This window comes from Microchirus variegatus (genome assembly GCF_963457635.1).
Source record: "Microchirus variegatus genome assembly, chromosome: 5".
NCBI lineage: Eukaryota > Metazoa > Chordata > Actinopteri > Pleuronectiformes > Soleidae > Microchirus > Microchirus variegatus.
The window spans coordinates 6,506,400-6,526,403 of record NC_139806.1 but is presented as its reverse complement, the minus strand read 5'-3'; the positions used below and the strand labels follow the sequence as shown (position 1 = coordinate 6,526,403).

Here is a 20,004-nt window from a genome sequence, read left to right as displayed (position 1 = left end):
TGTTATAAAATACATCTTTGTCACTGTTAATGGATTTCTGACCATATAAGGACATGATATGACAAGTTATTCACCTTTGTCTCTTGTATTTTGTAGTTTTTTAATTGTTTTCTCTTATATATTGTAGTTTTTCCATAGTTTTCTCTTGTATTTTGTAGTTTTTTCATAGTTTTCTCTTGTATTTTGTAGAACTTATAGTTTTCTCTTAAATTTTGTAGTTTTGTCATTTTATCGCTTGTATTTTGTAGTTTTTTATAGTTGTCTCTTGTATAGTTTTCCATAGTGTTCTCTTGTATTTTGTAGTTTTGTCATTGTCTTCTCTTGTATTTTGTAGTTTTTCCATAGTTTTCTCTTGTATTGTATAGTTTTTCAATGTTTTCTCTTGCATTTTTTTGTAGTTTTTTCATAGTTTTCTTTTGTATTTTGTAGTTGTTTTCAGTTTTCTCTTGTATTGTGTAGCTGTTTCATAGTTTTCTCTTGTATTGCATAGTTTTTCATAGTTTTCTCTTGAATTTTTTTGTAGTTTTTCATAGTTTTCTCTTGTATTTTGTAGTTTTTTAATTGTTTTCTCTTGTATGTTGTAGTTTTTCCACAGTTTTATCTTGTATTGTGTAGTTTTTCCATAGTTTTATCTTGTATTTTGTAGTATTTTTATTGTTTTACTGGCAAAGCCCTAGTTTTATCTGCACACTGTCCTTTATTAAATCAACAACATTATGAATACATAAAGATGCAGCAGTAGCAGTACACACAATAAGTACCCGTGCATTAAAAAAGGCTATGGATAGAAAATATCACAGTTCCTTTTGTGCCATAAATCACACCTTTTCTTCAGTAAAAACTGTCCTGATGACAAAGTGAATGACAGAATGAACGTGTCAGATATAGGTGATCCAATTAAAGACATAGGGTGTCTGTACTGCAGTGTGTCAGTTTTAACAGCACATGGCGACACTTCAAGACTAATTGGCTCTCTTTTGTATGGACAAACTTACCTATGTATTCTTTACATGACAAACCCAGATGGTGCCAAGTAAAATATAAATAATAAAAAAAAAAGAAAAACTTTTGTAATATTATCCCTCATAACTTGCTTCTGACTGCGGTGTGAACTCACCCCGAGGCTGTCCTCCTGCCTGTACTGTTTCCAGTTGTGTCCCGAGTCGCTGAACATCAGCAGGTACGACGTCAGCCAATCGGAGCTGCCGTAGCGACCCTGCGTGGCGACGGCGGTGATCCTGGTCCGCTCGCCCAGGTCCACCTCCAACCACTGATACCTGTCTGAGGTGAGGGGCGACCAACCTCCAGCTCCTGCACGGGGAAAATTAAAGAAAGCATTGATTTATTATGCTTTTTTCCACACACGTGTGTGAGTGTGTGATAGCTTGACCTTTCACATTTTTATCGACATCACATTTTGCTGCGACAGAACCTGAATAAAGCCAATTTCCCGGCGACAAATACGGCAGTTTAAAACCCATTCCAGTTGAAAGTTGTGTTGGTTTTTTTCCTGCTGAAACAGGCGACAGGCGGTTTGACTCCCGGACTCCACAGGAGTCTTTTAATGTCGAAAATTGAATTTGAAGAAACAGAGGCGGTCTCGTTTCTGCTCTGTGATATGCAAAAACGTTTTCCTTAACAGCCGTTTTAAACACAGTAGTAACACGTTTGGAACGAGTCCATTTTGTCTTTGCACATCAAACACGGCACATTCAGAAGCACGCAGACCTCTGCTTAACGCTACAGCCTCCACAGCTTCTCATGCTTGTTTGTTGTTTCTCTTAAGACTCGCTGTATACGACGTCTTCTTATTTTTCTTTGAGACATTCTGTGATGACAGTCCGTCTCTGCACACAAATAAACATTATGTGGCTTCTAATTACGCCCGTCATTGCACAGCAAAGGTCTGCACAATTGAGATGCGGCGTGCACCTTTATCTTCGCTTACGCAATTAATGAAGACAAAGATGTTTCGTTTGGGGCTACGATAAAGAACAATGAATAAAATATGAAAAGGAGAAAAAAAGTCCTAAATGTGGGTGCTGTAGTAACAAAAACGTCTTTAATTAAAACAACATTCACATGGAAGGAGAAAAACAATCAAACACAGGAGAAGGTTAGAATGAACAGAGAATTTGGAAAAATCAGACAATGACCATGAAAATGAGAGAAACCCGACAATAACATGAAATAACCAGTGGAAACAGCACTTCACCTGCAAACTCCTATTAGACCAGCGGTGTCAAACATACGGCCCGCAGGCCAGAGTGTCCAATATCAGCTGTCAATCACACTTTTAGCCTCTAAATCATGTTCTAATGAAAAAAAAACAAAAAAAAAAAAACCTGAATCTACACATTGCTATCCATAATTCCTTAAAAAAATATGTACTTGCTTAAATATATCTATAATTTATCTCCTACTTCAATATTTTATTTTTCTGGTCGGAGCATTTTGTGCATAAACCACCGCGCAGAACTCGTGGGATTTCATTAAAAATTTTCGTCATGTTCTGTTGCGAAATCCTTGCATGCTAATTGAAACCATCATCTCTGACCTCAGCGCTGGAACATTGCAGCCGCTGATTACATTTCATAATCATCATCAGTACGAGGTTGCAGTGCCATGCATTGATGAGCTGCTCATAAATGCCAAACACCATTCTGATCCTCTTTTTTTCCCCCCACCTCCATAGCGTCGCTATGAGGCCGGGGCCACGCTCTATTGATTAGTTTTACTATTTTGCTTGCAAGTCCCAACCTTTTGCGCTATAAAATATCATCAATACAAGATTGCGGTGCCACATATTGATTTGTTTTATAGTACCTCTGCTGGTTCCTTTCCCATGTTACACATCAGCGCTAAAGAGCAGAGCCGTAACAGATCGTTGTTTGTGTGTCTGACCTGGAGTGAATGTGAGCCAGGTTTAAATGATTAAAGAATATAACTTCATGTGTGCTGAGGTTCTACCTGGAACCATTTGCTTTCCCTGAGAAAGTGTTTTTCAAGAGTTCTCAGTAACACTAATGCCAAAAAGGGTTCTCCTATAAGAACAAGTCGAAGAACCTTATAAGGTTCGACTATTTACACTTTTATTAGAGTAGGCACTATGAATAAGAGGGTCTTCACTACAAATGCTGTGAAAACGTGTGTTTGTGTGTTTACTCATTTTGTCGTTGGAGCATTGACCTCTCTGTGTGTGTGTGTGTGTGTTTGCAGGAAAGTGCTTTGTCAGGCCAAACACCAGATGGATGTTACTGAGGAGGATTGCTGCTTACCAATGTCCCACTGAGCACACACACACTCGATATAGCCACACTGCTGTTTTTGTTAAAAAAAACAAAAAAAAAAACTTGCATGGATTCTGCTCCAGATTTTGCCTGCTCTCCACATTTCCAGGCCCTGAAAATGGCAACGTCTGAAAATCCAGCTGGATCCATATTTTCCTTGTGAACTCCAGAGAGTAGTGTTTTAGTCTTGATGTTCATAAATGGGTGTGATGATGGAGGCGCCGTCATTATCTCAACCACGACTCGGTGAAAATCAACTGTAGACAAAAAAGCTGTTTAAATGGGGGTCATATTATGCAAAATCAACTTTTTAATGCTTATATTTGGGACTCTGGAGGCCCTATGAGTCGGCAAAGTGTGAAAAAAGACGACTCAGTCATGTTTTTGTGGTCCTCCTCAGTCTAAGTACAGGAGATAAAACACGCCATGTTGACTTCTGCACTCATTGCTACGTCACAATGAGACATTCCTGCAATTGTTGTTTCTCGGAGCTCTGCTTTGTCCCTAAAAAACAGCGAGAGTGCAGGCGAGGGCAATAGTATCTGGAAGAGCGGAAGTCTGCAAAGTGTTTTATTCTTGTCTGCACAGTGCAGCACAGAGTTCTACACAAACTTCCAGCCTCAGAGGCTTTACACTTTATATATGACGGCAATGTGCCGGCTAGAGTCGGCAAATGATGGCTTTTCCAAATGCTAACTGCTGTTAGCTGCCGGAGCCTCAGTGACGCTGACGTAGTTTCCTGTGTCTCATTTGCATATTTAAAGAGACAGGCACTCAAAAGCGAGTGTTCTGAACAGGGCTGTTTTGGCAGAGTGATTGAACTGCTGTGGTGCTTCATCCTTAAGGTATTTTGACCAAAGCATGTCACAGACATGTTCATTAGGACACCAGGGAACTAGGTTCACGTGGAGAAATAGGCTATAATATGTCTACTTTAAAACACTTCACTGTCTCCACCCAGTTAAATGTATTTCAAACAGTGGTAAAGTGATGCTGTCGCTCCTAACACTTCCTGCCATCATGGCTGTCACTTTAAATCAAACACATCACTTTGGTTATATTTACCTTTCCCACAGTGTAACAGTGTACACCCACTGAGGAAACATAATTACAGTTAATGATGAGGAGTGTGACATCACAGCTTTGACAGCCAATTAGGAGGCCGGACTCTCATCCAGGCTTTGCCTGTCAGGGAAACAGCGAGACAGTTGCCAGTGGCAACATATGCCACAGGTAATTACCCTGTATTCCTCAGCTATAGAATAAATCGACGTTTCATTGCTTTTTATGTGTGAAGGCAGGGTACAATCAATCAGGAGACAAGCATTTTTTTTTTAAACTAGCAACACAAAAGGCTTCTCCTTGCCAAAAAAAGAACTTTTGCAGACTTCAAAACTTTAAAGATCTAGATCACAGCATGTGTCACATTCTAGTCACCGTTGTCACACTGCTGTGAGAGCCTTTCTCCTCCACTCAGGTGGCTTTCCATTCTGTCAAAATAGTGCGTCTGCTCCCACCCTCACTTCTCTGTGATCTGGAAATTGATCGAGCTCAAACATCAGTGTGGATGTTCCAATCCATTAAACGTGTCTCAAAGGAGAGAGAGAGTGTGTGACAGGATTCACCCGGGGGGAATCACGAGTGAATCCTATTATTTTTCACCTTTTTGTACGGAAACACTTTAACCTTACGGTACAGTAACGGGAGGTGATATTGATGCTAATACCATCTTGTTTCTAATCCCAGCTAGAAGGTGAAAAGGAGATGATATTCGGTAATAACAGGAGTTTTCCAATGTAATGTCCTTGTTATAGCATGGTCATTACAATTACTATGGACTAACATCAGTGTAATACTGTCACATTGTATCCCACGCACATTTACAAAGTATTACAAAAATATAACAAAAATGGCTCCTTCTCTGCAAAGTTGTCGCCAGCCAACATCACATACAGACATTAATTGTATTACAGTGTAATATTGGGAAGTTGTGGATTAGAAACTCACCATTAAAAAATGCCAATTCTAAGGGTGTGCCAAAATAATCGATTCACATAAGAATCACGATTCTCATTTCCTTAAGAGGTTTGCAAATATTTTCAACGGATCCTTGTTCAGGGCGACGCTGACTATTATGATGGTAAATGTCAAGTCATTCCGAGATACTTTTGTTTTTGTGAAAAAAGTCAGTTCACTGTCAAAGTGAATCAGGGCAAATGGATCATTTCCTGAATTTCAAAAATTCATAACAATTATTCCTTAAGAGATTTGCAAATATTTTCAACGGATCCTTGTTCAGGGCGATGCTGACTATTATGATGGTAAATTTCCAGTTATTCCGACATACTTTTTGTTTTTGAGAAGAAAGTCAGCTCACTGTCAAAGTGCATCAGGGCAAACAGCCTGAATTTCAAATTTCAGATTCTCATTTACTACGATTCAGAATCCATATAAAATGTCCCAGAATAGATTTTTTTTATTTTTATTAAGAGGCACTCTCAATTCCATCTAAGCATGGACGTGTTTAAAACTAGTAGTAGTCGTAGATCCTCCTTAGAACACCTATAGATTGAAGCAGAAATCATTATGAATCAAATCGTTTTTTTAATCGAAAATCGATTTTGAATTGAATTATAGCCCCACAAATCGGATAAACGTGATAGTAAAAGATTCCCACCCCAATTCCTATATAAAATAAAGTATAATTCACAAAAGGAGACATTTCCAATCAACTTGTCAGTTCTGGTCTACGAAAAAACAATAAAACATGAACTCACTTAAATCTCGCCCTTCACCCTTAGATCCACTACACCTGTAAGGACTCTGATACCTGAGCCCAAACCAATTTGTCTCCATCGCATTACAGCAGCGCGGCTCGTATACAGACCGTATGTAACAGGCCGTACAGCTGTCTCTCTTCTTTACTGTTGGGAGGCCAAGCCTGACGTGAGGCCGCTGTGGACGGCGGCTTCACTATAAGGAGCGGATGGACGGGAGGAATGAAGAAAGGACTTCTGAGTCGTTAATAATGCACCGATATTCCACCTGACAAGTACAAAGGAGAGACGCGAGCGGACAAAGAGAGAGGCACGAGTAAAAACCAAGAGGCAGAGGCAGAAAACGGAAAAAGGCCAGACAGGAGGAGGACGACGAGCTGTAATAGTGAGAGGCGGGTAGAGAGAGAGAGAACGGAGTGAACAGGTATTGTTAGAGAGAGAGTAGAGACAGGGGACAGACGGACTGAATACACAGCCCGTTTGGTCATTTCAGCAGCGTGATTATAACATGTCAAACAGACAGAGGAGCTAATGGGTCACTTCTGCTGCTGCTGCTGCTGCTGCTGCTGCTGCTGCTGCTGCAGCTGGAAATGTTGAATTAATATGCAAATATCAGCTTTCATTTTCCATCAAACTATCAGTATTATATTATCACCCTTTTAAAAATAAACGTGCAAATCCGCATGAGCATTGCGCCACATGTCAACACATTCACCAATGCTGAGGTGTGTGTGTGTGAGACGCATTACAGCGAGTGTTTAAACTTAGCACCATTATATTATATGATCATGTCCAGCAGGAACATCACAGTATAATTAATTTACACTATGTGTAAGTGCTTAGAAGTGAGTAATTACACCAATTTAATCATGTCATTACATGAAGGAAATTGAGATGTTTAGCATCTTCTTCATTGTTTTCACTTTGAACATCCTTTGAGCTCCGTTCTCCGATGTTACGGTTGAGTCAAACACAATAATAATAGAATAGAATATAATTCCCTTTATTGTCATTATACAGTGTACAACGAGATTTGGAGAGTGAATTTCAAGTCATTCCGAGATACTTTTTGTTTTTGAAAGGAAACTCAGCTCACTGTCAAAGTGCATCAGGGCAAATGGATCATTTCCTGTATTTCAAAAATTCATGAAAATTATTCCTTAAGAGGTTTGCAAATATTTTCAACAGATCCTTGTTCGGGGCGACGTCGACTATTACGATGATACATTTCAAGTCATTCCAAGATACTTTTTGTTTTTGAGAAGAAAGTCAGCTCACTGTCAAAGTGCATCACGGCAAATGGATAATTTCCTGAATTTCAAAAAATCATGAAAATTGTTCCTTAAGAGGTTTGCCAATATTTTCAACAGATCCTTGTTTAGGCGATGCTGACTATCCCACCTGATCAAAACTAATCAAAAATCTCCGTCACACTTCCTGATTAGCTTCACTCGGCAAACAAAAAAACTACGTCCACTTTTTCACGTAGAGTTTATGCCACTTTCTCAACCTCTGTCACACACAAGATGACGCTTGACACTTACACAGAGTGTGTGTGTGTGTGTAGGTCTGCCAGTACCCAAACACAAACTAATGAAATCTTTCATTCATTCCTTCAACTTTTATCTGCTTGTGCAACAGGCTTTAATCACATTCAGGGTGAGACTATTTGTCTTCTTTCCAAAAGATTGTGTGATTTTCAACAGTCTTAGTATCTTCGTCCTCCTCATCACTTCTGCCGGTGTCTGTTGCACCGAATAACCTGATTTTGAAAACTGTCCATCATGATTACGGAACATATAGATTGTGTGGCTGTGCTAATCTGCTGTTTTTACTAAGAGGATTAGCAGAGAGAGAGATAGAAAAAGGACACTCCTCTCTCTCAGTCCACTGAGAACAACAGGAGGAGGCAGAATGTTAGCAACAACAGCAGCAGGAGGTGAAGACAAGATGGTGAGATTTATTCATTCATCGATTTCCCCCGGAAAACAGCCGGGATCGTTTGGGCTTGTTCCAGCTAAAACCTTCGCTCCTGAGAAAAAAAAATGTGACGGAAACGGCTTTTCGTGATGAAACATCAGCAGTTATGATGGTGGTTCGTTAATCTCTCACCTCAAATTGCTGCAATTTTCTCATCTTGATATGTTTTCACTGAAGAGAAGCTAAAGAAAGAAGGTATATGGCATCTACTAAAGCAAGGGGTACAAGCTGGACAAGTCGGCCCTTTTTAAACTGTCCCGTAAAGACGGCATCGTTTTAGGAAATATCTACGTTCACACGGAACCCCCTGAACCGACTCAAAATGCTGTAGTACATATGCCAGGACTGTAAGTGGCGCTGTAACGTTACACCCCCAAACAGAGAAGAAGACGACATAAAGATTGTATATAATAACAGAGACAGAATGAACCAAGCCAGAGGAAGGAAAGGTTAGAAAGTTGACGGTTTGTGCGGTTTCCGTGCGCATACTTAGCGACTTTACACACACCCAATTAACAGCGGAGTCAACACTTTTTTCACCGGCTTGTGTGAAATCTCTAAAGATAGGACATGCTCTGGCGTCTTTTTAGGCTGCTTTGTGTTACTTTTTATTGACAGCAGTTGGTAACACAGCAGCGCAAGAGAGAACTGGGAATAATGATGTCATCGTTCTCCTAAAATAGGGTATTCTCCGTCTACACGGAAACGCATCCCGATTTTGAGAAAGGGAAGCGATTTAAAAAAAATACTTTAACTTTAAAAACAGAGGCACACATCACGCGGTTATTTGTAGCGCTGCTCTTTTCGTTGATAAAAAAAACAGACCGCTCCAGTTTAACTGTAGGCGCTAAAGGAGCTAACACAGCTAACGGAGCTAACTGATAAACGGTGCCTGGACTCAGGTCCAAAAAAGTGTCCAAAAAGTGCGTTACTTTAGGGACTCATTTTACACAAACGGGAGTCACGTAAATATGCGTCTTTTTCCAGTCAGTCGTCATGGAAACATGTCATGCGCTAACGTTGACGCTGTAAACATGCCCAGCACTACTTTTACTTATTTAACCAATTACAAGATTACTGCAACTGAAATTAAAGTTGCAGTATATTACAGTACTTTTGCGTTACCACACGACACCAAACGTTTGATTCAAGACCTTTAAATGTGTGTGGCACCAGCAGAGCTGTGTTTAGACAGTGCTCTCCTGATTAGAATAATAACGGGTATAATGCATAACAGAAACTTGTTACGTGCATTGATACATTATTAGTGCAAAATACAGCACTGAATCTACATATAGAGACAACTAATACACTATGAAATACTGGGATATTCAGTTACATCATGCCCCTGCTCTCTCTAATGATGAGCTGTTTTCCCCAGTGTGCCCCTCCCCCTCCTCCTCTGTGTGGACTGATTGTTTCAGGTGTGCTTGGAGAGCAAACTCCAGCAGCTGCATCCAATCCTGAAATCATCTGCCTGGCTTCTTAAGCTCAGGTCCGGTCACATATTCACTCTGCAAGATCGTAGCCACTGTGCAGTCACTGCGCTGTGTGTCAGCCTTCAGAATGTTGACAAGTTTATATTTCCTACTTCTGATTTCTTCCATCCAGAAACTGCAAACGTTTTTGTGCAATAAACCAAGTTTGCTTTGACTCTAAACTGTTGTCGCCTGGCCCGTGTCCACACCTGGGTTCTAATGCTGCGTTCCAGAGCCCATCCAAACAAATGGGATGTGGGACTTATATCTACCTGAATTGTACTAACTCCTAGTACTTCATAGCGTTCGAGCGATTGAAGTCGAATGTTAGAAAACATGGACGATCGCGGCGCTTTAGATTTATGTTTGAAGAGGCATTTTGACTGTCAGCTGTTCAGTCTTACATACACAAACAAGCCGTATATGTAAAAGCGATACATATCGATATGTACATGGTATCGGCGGGGTCTTAAAAAGTCTTCAGTAATTTGAATTTAAGGCCTTAAAATGTCTTAAATGCTCCTAAAATCTCATAAAAGGTCTTAAATACAATTTTTTGAAAGTTCTTAAAAATCTATTAACGTTACCTTTATTTAAAACATATTTTTGAGGATGCGATAACATAACTACAACACGATACTAAAGTAGGCCACCTGTGCTGCCCGGTCACAATTTATCGAGCACCGTTAGCTAGTGTGCTGTGCACTGTGCGGAGAAAACTTAATGAAAGCCCACAGCTGAGCCGAATTCAGTTCAACAATTTGTGGCTCCAATTTTTCTTCATGTCTTTTGTACTTTTTGCCAGTACGGATTGAAATGGGTCTTAATTTGTATTCATTATGGTCTTAAAAAAGTCTTAAAAAGTCTTAAATTTGACTTGTTGAAACCTGCAGAGACCCTGATGTAACGTCATGAGTATACTTTTACAGTAGCCCTACATATCTCGATGCTAACAGATATCAACGATATAAAATAATTTCAAGCCATGACATGAAAAACAAGTTGTGATAAAATTGCTGTGTCTAAAACAACTCTACGCGCCGAAAAGTAAAGTTCATAGCCTATTCTTGTGACTCCATGGGCGCCGCCATTATTCTCCGACGTCATTTTTGGTGAAGTCGGGGTAAGTCGATCAGCTCCGACTTCGCGAGTAGGCGGTCCCACTTTGACAGGCATTCCAGTGCACTTTTTCTAGTTGGAGGTAGTTCCACGTCCAACTGGTTTGGATGGGCTCTGGAACGCAGCATTAAGCTCTGCTGCCACGTAACAGGCTATACTTCAGATCCAGAATGGCCAGTCGTGCAAAAGAAGCACTCGTCATTTTAGCAAACTTACCAAAAACACGTGCGGCCTACAGCCACGTCCCTCTGTTTTTATAATTCAGAAATCCTTTCTCACCTTCTCTCCTGTTGAGTTTGGCGAAACCCGGCGCGTGGCTGACGGACAACTGGGACGAGCTCCTGAAGGACGACGGCGGCAGATTGGACACCAGCGCTCTGTCGCACACATCTGTCAACCAATCACACACAAGAAAAAAACAGACGCAGTGTTAAAGTTTCACACCTAATATATCACAATGTTATTGTAAGTGGAACTAAACATGTGGGTTTGGAACTGAAAGTCCCAGGATTTGGTTAAATGGCCAAAAATACACAGGTGAAAGATACAAGAGAATAGATACAAACGAGCGGTCGTTTCAACTTAAACGCCAAAGTCCACAAAAACAGTCAAATACAACACAACAGTGAAACAAATGGGCGAAATCATAGTCAACCAGAAGGTTTGACTTTTAAATTACAGCCAGATTTAAAACCTGGCTATTGATGATAAGTGGTAGGGATAACACTGTAACACATAAGAGGTGAGGTAAAATAGTCTGTTTTAAAATTGGGCTTTTCTAGTCCATTCGCCCATCTTTCATACCCATTCACACAGAAGCAACTTGGAGTTAAAGTAGACATATTTCACCCTATTTCTCCAAGTGAACCTAGTTCCCTGGTGTCCTAATGAACATGTCTGTCACATGCTTTGGTCAAAATACCTTAAGGATGAAGCACCACAGCAGTTCAATCACTCTGCCAAAACAGCCCTGTTCAGAACGCTCGCTTTTTTTGAGTGCCTGTCTCTTTAAATATGCAAATGAGACACAGGAAACTACGTCAGCGTCACTGAGGCTTCTGCAGCTAACAGCAGTTAGCATTTGGAAAAGCCATCATTTGCCGACTCTAGCCGGCAAATTGCCGTCATATGTACAATGTAAATCCTCTGAGGCTGGAAGTTTGTGTAGAACTCTGTGCTGCACTGTGCAGCCAAGAATAGAACACTTTGTGGACTTTCGCTCTTCCGGATACTATTGCCCTCGCCTGCACTCTCGCATTTTTGAGTCATCATTTTTCACACCTGGTCTACTCATAGGGCCTTCAGAGTTCCAATTATAAGTATTACAATGATTAAAAAGTCGATTTTGCATATTATGTCCCCTTTTACGTGTCTTGCCCAAGGACACATCCATGTAGACTAGCGGAGTAAGCAATCAAACCCACAACCTTCCAGTTGAAAGACGACCTGCTCTACCACTGAGCTAGAGGTACCTACTGCCCAATGCCCTAATGCACAAAAACGCGAAAGTGCCCTTGCATCAGGTACAAAAAATCCAATCAAATCACATTGACCTCCAATAGAATTACATTTTTTATTTTCACTGACATGTTTGACCTTTTAAAAAAATCAGCAGTTCATTAGGATATGAATAATCAATAGCACACCAAGGCTTCAAAGAGGTGACAAACATGGTGCACAATAGGCAACTTTAACTTGCTTAATCAAAGTCCACATTCAGTCCCCAGGGCCGAGCTGCCTGTGGCCCCTGGTGGCTCTTTGTTCACCCCTGTCCTTCCAAATGTACTTTTTTGATACAATGGCTAACCCAGCACCTAAGGTGTTGGCCCGAAAGACATCGCCGACACTCAGAAATGTCATCATTTATTCATAACAAAACGTGAATAATTCATATTTCAGACCTTTCTCTCTCAATCTTTTTTTCCCCCCCAGATTAACTGAAATCCTAAAATAAGGCAGAGATAGTGGCATCATTGTCAGTATAGAGCGGACGCGGCTGAACAGATGCGATGCGATGGCAGGATATCAGGAGTGATGTGGTGGGAGTTTAACATTGTTTTAACCTTGATAGGCACTATTGAGTGGGTAGAGAGAGAAGTGGGCTTTTATCATTAACCTGCAGCAGAGAAGAGAACAGGCGTTTCAGTCCCTCGGTGAGCTGCACAGAGTTCACAACAGCAGGTCGATCTCCTCGCTTACGAGAAAATCACGAATCATAAAAGCGATTGATGGAAGCATCCAGACTCTTCTCCAGGGTGCAGTAATTCACAGAGCAGAGCTCTTACCGAGGAGATTAGATGCAGCAGGACTTGGATTATTCCCCGTCTCTTAGTCTGTGAGTGAGAAACTGTTTAAGGACAAGAGTTCACTGCCGTTGTAAGATGCATCTTCATATCTAGAAATGATCTTCTGAGGCTTTCAGGACCAAAGAAACACTTTTGATTCACACGTTAATACATGCATATATGTAAAGGTATGACAGCTACATCATCATTCCCGTGAGGCTTTTTGACGTAAGCTGGACGTCCAGCTGCAAAGGCGTCGTATTAAAACGAAAATGACAAGTGATAAAGTCCAGTTTGATTTGTGCGCGGCGTGACCGTGTGTGTGTTGATGGATAATATGAAAGCTGTAATTGTGTCGGGTTGTGGAGACGAATGAGTCGTAATAAAAAAGGCCCGAACACCGATGAGCACGAATCGGAGGAAACCTTTACGTGTTTAACACCCTTTAATGGTTGGAGGACAAATGACTGCCATTAAACATTATATATATATACTGTATATATTACACATACGGCAATAATGACCAGTATTTGAGCTCATTTTTAATTGGCTTCTGCCGTGGACGTGAATATTATGAGACGCGTTACTGCAAGAGCTTGGTTTATTGCTTTTTTTATGCAGCTTTTGTTAAAGGGAAACATTATCAACACTCATCGCTCCTGCTGACATAATATAGGATACCTGTGATGCACTGGCAGATCATTTAGCTTGAGACAAGTAATTTTCCCCAAATAGTGGTTGTATGGACCCACACAATCAGATTTTAGTCACTTAAAGGTGCATTATGTAATAAATCTAAAGCAACTGGCCATAAAATCCTCCTAATATGTCACAGAGACTCAGGAATAATGTTCATAAAACAAACTGAACTCACCAACAACAACAGTACAGACAAAATATTTGCATTAAAAAATATATTTTGCAGACTGCAAATCATGTTTATGTTTTGAAATCATGTTTTGGCATGTGGCGCCACCTACCGCCATCTACCAATCATTGCAGTCAGTAGAGTCTCAGCTGCCGAGCAACCACGGGTTGCCAGTTACGTCTGAGCTACAATGGCGGAGAAAACGAGACCTAAAAGACCTCGGTATTTTACGGAGCCCCCAAAGTGACATGAGAAAAAAAAAAATATTTGAAATCTCGAGTTTCAAAGTCAAGATCTCGAGTTTCCCCCCCCCAAAAAAAATATCAAAATATTTTGAAAAATAAACTTGAGAAAATTTAAAATGTTTTTTTTTTTGAGCTCTCACGTTTCCAAAAAATGAAGTAAAAAAAAAATAAAATCTTTTTTTTTCATATTTTTTTCGAGATCTCGAGTTTCCAAAATATTTTGAAAAAAATATATATATATATATTTTCCATATTTCTTTGGAAACTTCAGATCTTGACTTTGAAACTCGAGATTTCAATTTTTATTTTTTATTTTTTGCATCATTTTTTATTTTTGTCACTTCGTAGCATTTTGAATTTTAGTGTAGAAACAAATGTCCGCGAAAAGTTAAAAGTGCAGGATTTCTCATTCACAACATGTGGTGAATTCGTCTAGTTTCCCTCGTTCATTTGAGCAGCGCCACCGCGAGGAGACATGAGGCATCGATTCCTGGTGAGTGAAACTGGCAGGGGCTTGTTATTACATGAGGAAGGATGAGAATATGTCGCATTTTGTGTCTGAAAACCTTTTTAAACCCCTGCACCAAAAAGACACAGAGAAAGAAAACAGTGGGGTTTTTTTAGCTTGTGGCAGACACAGGAGCAGCTGTTTCACTGTGGCCTTGTCACCTGATAACACATTTGAAACTACTGAGGCAGCAGTGGATCGACAACTCCCGTGTGCTGCGATGTAGATGAAGTATCCCGCTCCGCTCCCGTCTCTGGATCTCCAGAAAATGGCATCGTGCTGAGCGAGGCCAGAGTCGGTTAACGTCTCAAAAACGACAGAAACCGCACGAGAATTGATTTGTTTGTTTTGTGAGATTCTGGTGTTAGTCTGAACAATGTCTTTATATCACACACACATGAACACCGGCTCAATAAATAACCGGGGATTCCAAACTTTAAGCTGGGAAGCCAAACTAACGGGCGCCTACGTTCGAAGCCTCTCCCGTTAATGGACGTTGCTGCACATCACTCAGACGAGAGCCAATTACCGAGCTCGACCATCAACTCTGACAACGAGGCGCGAGCTTCGATTGATCCGTCAACATCAGTGAGCTTCATATCAACAACGCGAGGTCTTCATCTGCCTCTGGAGATCAATCAGAGACTCGTCTTATGATTCCACTTTTGAAAAAGGGAAATTAAACTCCATTGAAACAGTTTTAATGACTTGTTATTTAAGCAGTTTGTGTGATCACTTATCATTTCCTGTCCCATTGTGTCCTTTGTGGGCTTGTGTATTTTAATGTAAGGACAACGGTAACATCAAGCAGATGCTGCTTTTGTGATATTGCCGTGGGTGTGTGTGTGTGTGTGCGTGTGTGTGTGTGTGTGTGTGTTTACTCCTGCTGCTGGATGACAAATCAAAAACCTCCAGTGAAACTCAATCACTGCAATAATGAAATGATCTGGAATGAACTGAGTCAGAACTTGTGCCGCAGGTGCACCCATGTTAAATTGCAATGGGAAGCTATACACAACTCCTTATATGGACATCCTGGGGGTGTTTGATTGTAGGTCACATATTCAGGCTTTTTATATCACATTTTTAGTTGTGGATTTATAGTTGTGCAGAAGTCACAAAAATTTGCAATTTTTTATTTTATTTTGTCCACAAAAATGTCCAAATTTCACTAAGTCAATCCAATTTTAAACATTTTGAGTACTTTATATACTACTACCGTTCAAAAGTTTGGGTTCACATATACCTTTTTTGTGTGTGTTTTCCATTAAAAGTCACACTTTTATTCATCAAAAGAGTTGCAAAATGAGCAGAAAATATAGTCAAGACTTTGGCAAGATTAGAAATACTGATTTTTATTCAAAATAATAATTTTGACCTTTTGTCAAAGAACCAGCAAAAGTGTTTTCAGCTGTGCTTACATCATTGCACAAGGGTTTTCAAGGGTTTTCTAATCATCCAATAGCCTTCTAACACGATTAGCAAACACAATGTACCATTAGAACACTATAGAAATTGGCCTCTATACACCTATGTACATATTCCATTAAAAACCAGACGTTTGCAGCTAGAATAGTCGTTTACCACATTAACAATGTATAGAGTGTATTTCTGATTCATTTAGTGTTATATTCATTGAAAAAAAAGAGCTATTCCTTAAAAAATAAGGACATTTCTAAGTGACCCCAAACTTTTGAACAGTAGTGTAGTTGGTGAAAATGAAAATTGCGTCGGTTGTGCTGGAAAAAAAAAAGGATATAAAACACTCTGTATTGCACTTCCTATAGCCTCTATGTTTCAACATTGAGCCCCATACTGCTCATGTATAACTTTACTTTACAGACGCCGACAGACACTCGCTCGTGTGGACGTCGAGTGAGCATTCGGCACCAAAAGCAGGTGAATTAGTCGAGAGTGAAGAGGGGAAAACGAGAGGCCGGGGGCTCTCCAGTGTGCTGGAGTGCTGTGATCCCCGAGGTTTATAATGTGTGGCGAGAGTGCAGCCTCTGCTATGTGGTGACACACAAAAGTGTCAGTGGAAACCACAGGGTTTCCGACGACGTGAGCGGTGGAGCACAAACACAAACAGCTGAGAGGGGGAAACAAAAAAAAACGGAGCTAAATTGTTAGTTGCTGGATTCTGTTTGGACTGAAGCTCAACACTGACCTCAGTATTTAACGCGCTTAACGCTCAAAACCAGCCCCGATAGAGGGTAAAACTGTACTGTATACCTTTTTACTTTCTACGTTTCTCAGTACAGACGTGTTTAGATCGTTTTGTGTCGCTTAGCAACGTCCCTGCACTGCACACAGGAAGCGATTCAGATCCTGGGAAACGGCGATGGCTGTGGAGTATATGACGTAAAACACAACGGGGATCCCATGGAAAGTTTCAAGTGAATTCTACTGTTTGTATTCTATTCTTCAATCAGAATCACAATCAGAATACTTGATTTATCCCAGAGGGAAAAGCAGATCAGAATGTATAAATCAGTATAAATCATTGAACATTAAAACTAACTATTAGAAATAAAGGCATAAGAACTAGGAGGAAAAGTACTAAAGTGTCAGAATAACTTTTAAAACGCATCTTAAAACCCATTTATAGTCTTTCGACCAATTATGAGACTTTTTAAGAGTTTTTTAAATCAGTTGTGGACATATAATACCGTATATTTGTACAGGAAGAGAATTCTCAAAACGTTAAAACCGAGAATCTCGGTGTGTGAAGACCTTGGCACAGTGGAGCTGTGATCAATCACCGACGACATGAACAGTGGACTAACACTGGCAGTGTACAGGACGGCCACAGCTCATTCACCTGCATTGTCCACTGCTGAATAACAAGGCGTCCGCAGACCGGAAGACCCTGAATACTGATTAGCTCCATCCATCACCAGCCCAACAAACAGCAGTGAACTGAGGCTGGAGCACTTCACTTCAGAGCTGCTTCAGACTGAGTTGACCTGAGCAGAATCGGAGTTCCTACGTTTGTGGAGACGACAATCGTCCTCAAGCAAAAAGATTTCATTGATCTGCACAACCCCTGCCTCCTCCAAAGCGACGCAGACACACAATGAGGCGTCATAAAGGGAAAAAGTTCACGGTTTCAACTGTTGAAAGTTCTTTTGAAAAGAAAAGTATTGTATAAAATCACAGCATGAGTCTGTGTGAGGATGAAATACACAGAGCATCTAAGGTGGCCTATTTTCCCCCTGTTTTATTTCATTCTTTTATTTTATTCTCGTGCATATGCATTGATGTGGTCTGCAGAAGAGATCTGCTTCTTCTAATGTGATGTTCTACAGTACATTGGTTCTCAAAGTGCGGCGGCCCGCAATGAATTACAGTTGATAGATTTAATCCAGGAGCTATCAAGCTTGTTAAATGTTTATTGGACATTATTGGATACAGACCAATAAGTGTAAACTGTAGAACTGTATTTACTATGTCATCAAATTTTGAATGACATATTGACACAGTATAGTATAGTAGGACAAAAAATTTCAAATTTGGGGCGACATAGTATAGTACGTTTTTGTCAAATTTTGGACCAAAAACTTTTTTCCCCAAATATTTTAAAATTTTGAACGACATAGAATAGTAAGAAGTTTTTTGTCAAATTTTGGACCGAAATTTCTTTTGAAAAAAATTGTCAAATTTGGGACGACATAGTATAGTACGACGTTTTTGTCAAAGTTTGGACCAAAAACTTTTTCCCCTAAAAATTGTAAAATTTTGAACGACACAGTATAGTATGTCGTTTTTGTCAAATTTTGGACCAAAAATAATAATAAAAAAAAAAATTGTCAAATTTTGGACAACATAGTTATTACAAATGGGATTTCTTTGTTACGTTTTTTTCTTTCTTTTTCCTTCCCTCAGTCCAATGTTGGGTTCCTAAATTGGCCCTCAGGTATCAAAACTTTGAGAACCCCTGTTCTAGTAAAAATAATGGCTAAGTTATTTAAATGAAACACTTATTTATACTGCGTCAATGAATAAAATCTATATTTATTAAAAAAACATCATCATAAATCGACTTGATATCTACCTGGTGTCCTATGTTAGATTTATATTCTGGCCATAACCGATAGAAAAGCAGATTAAAGCTGCTGAATTATTCAACAGGAGCCAGTATCTGTTGTAAAGCTGCCTGTGGCCCAACTTGTTAATTGATTAATTGAAATGCAGAGCAGTGCACTGTGCTAACGAATACCCTGAAGATAAGGACATGGCAGGAGCTTTTCCCCTCTGCTGCTCTGCTTTTTTAGCATCGCTTTGACACGTATTTAATAGCACAGGATCTGATCTGCCAAACACCATCCAGTCATTAATGCTGTTTTTTTTTTAAACTCATATATTCTGCATAAATCGACACATGCATGGATGATTTACATTATTATCACTGTTTTGTTCACATGGGATCCGGGTTGAATGGGTTCTAAAGAAAAGCAATTTAAATTTAAAGAAGAAGAACATATTATTGGGAAGCTGCCAAATTGGATGCTGGTGAGAGAAAGATGGGGAAAACGTGGCCGTCCACACAAATACAGATGGTCAGAACGACTCCACAGATACATGCATGGAAATGTGTTGCTGTGTTTGCTTTGTTGCATGAACTGAAAAACATCCATTCATCCAATATTATTCTATACTGCTGTATCAACCACATCCATCACAGGGCCACACAGAGACAAACAACTATCCACTCACTCTCTCACACCTAGGGTCAATTTAGATGGTCCAATTAATCTAATTCCTCCTGTTATGGTTGCCTGTTGTCTGTTTCCCCCAGTTTGCATGAGTGGCCGTGTTTGTGGGTGTGTCTATGTGAGTGGGCGTGTTTGTGGGCCCCCTGCAGGCTGGCCAGAGAAACCCCTTTTCCTGGTTTCCCTCCAACTCACCTGCTGCAGATTATTCTCCTGTTTAAAAGGCCTGGAGCAGCTCACCAGTGTTGGGCAAATTATTATTTTTTTACTTCCGATTAAGTTTTTGCGTCTGCATTTTAGGTTCTGCTTGTTATTCCCAGCATTTCCATATGCACTACTCACAAAAAGTTAACGATGAAAAGTTCATGCTACAGTGATATTGTACCATGAAAGCGGGGCATTTAAGTAGAAGGATGCAACGGTCATTTATTTATCTCAAACAAGAGCTAACAACAGTGGAAGCAAAACCACAACAAAAAAACCTCAATGTCTCAATAACTTGGTCAATTTTAAAGTGTTGGTCTTGGTCTCGTGATGTCAACATTTGAACATCACGATGAAGACGACTGTTTGAATACAACTGTACTGAAGTACTGAACAATTGGACATGTGCATTCAAAGGTTTAGAGAAGGTTCACTTAAAGGCGCCATATGCAAGAATGTGACCAAAAACAGTTACTACATTCAAATTTAAAATACCGACGGTCTTTTAGGTTTCGTTTTCTGACGTAACTGGCAACCC

General features: G+C 40.0%; 1 protein-coding gene across 1 annotated transcript in view; it reads right to left on the bottom strand.

Moving 5' to 3' along the window:
* LOC310926728 (contactin-associated protein-like 4) overlaps nucleotides 1-20,004 on the bottom strand; it is a gene marked incomplete at both ends in the record, with an annotated part of 107,498 nt that overhangs the window by 66,369 nt on the left and 21,125 nt on the right. Inside the window, 2 exons of the mRNA XM_083888915.1 lie at nucleotides 1,118-1,311; nucleotides 10,924-11,034. Of these exons, the coding sequence (XP_083745041.1) occupies nucleotides 1,118-1,311; nucleotides 10,924-11,034 (305 nt within the window). The remainder of the gene's footprint in view (nucleotides 1-1,117; nucleotides 1,312-10,923; nucleotides 11,035-20,004) is intronic.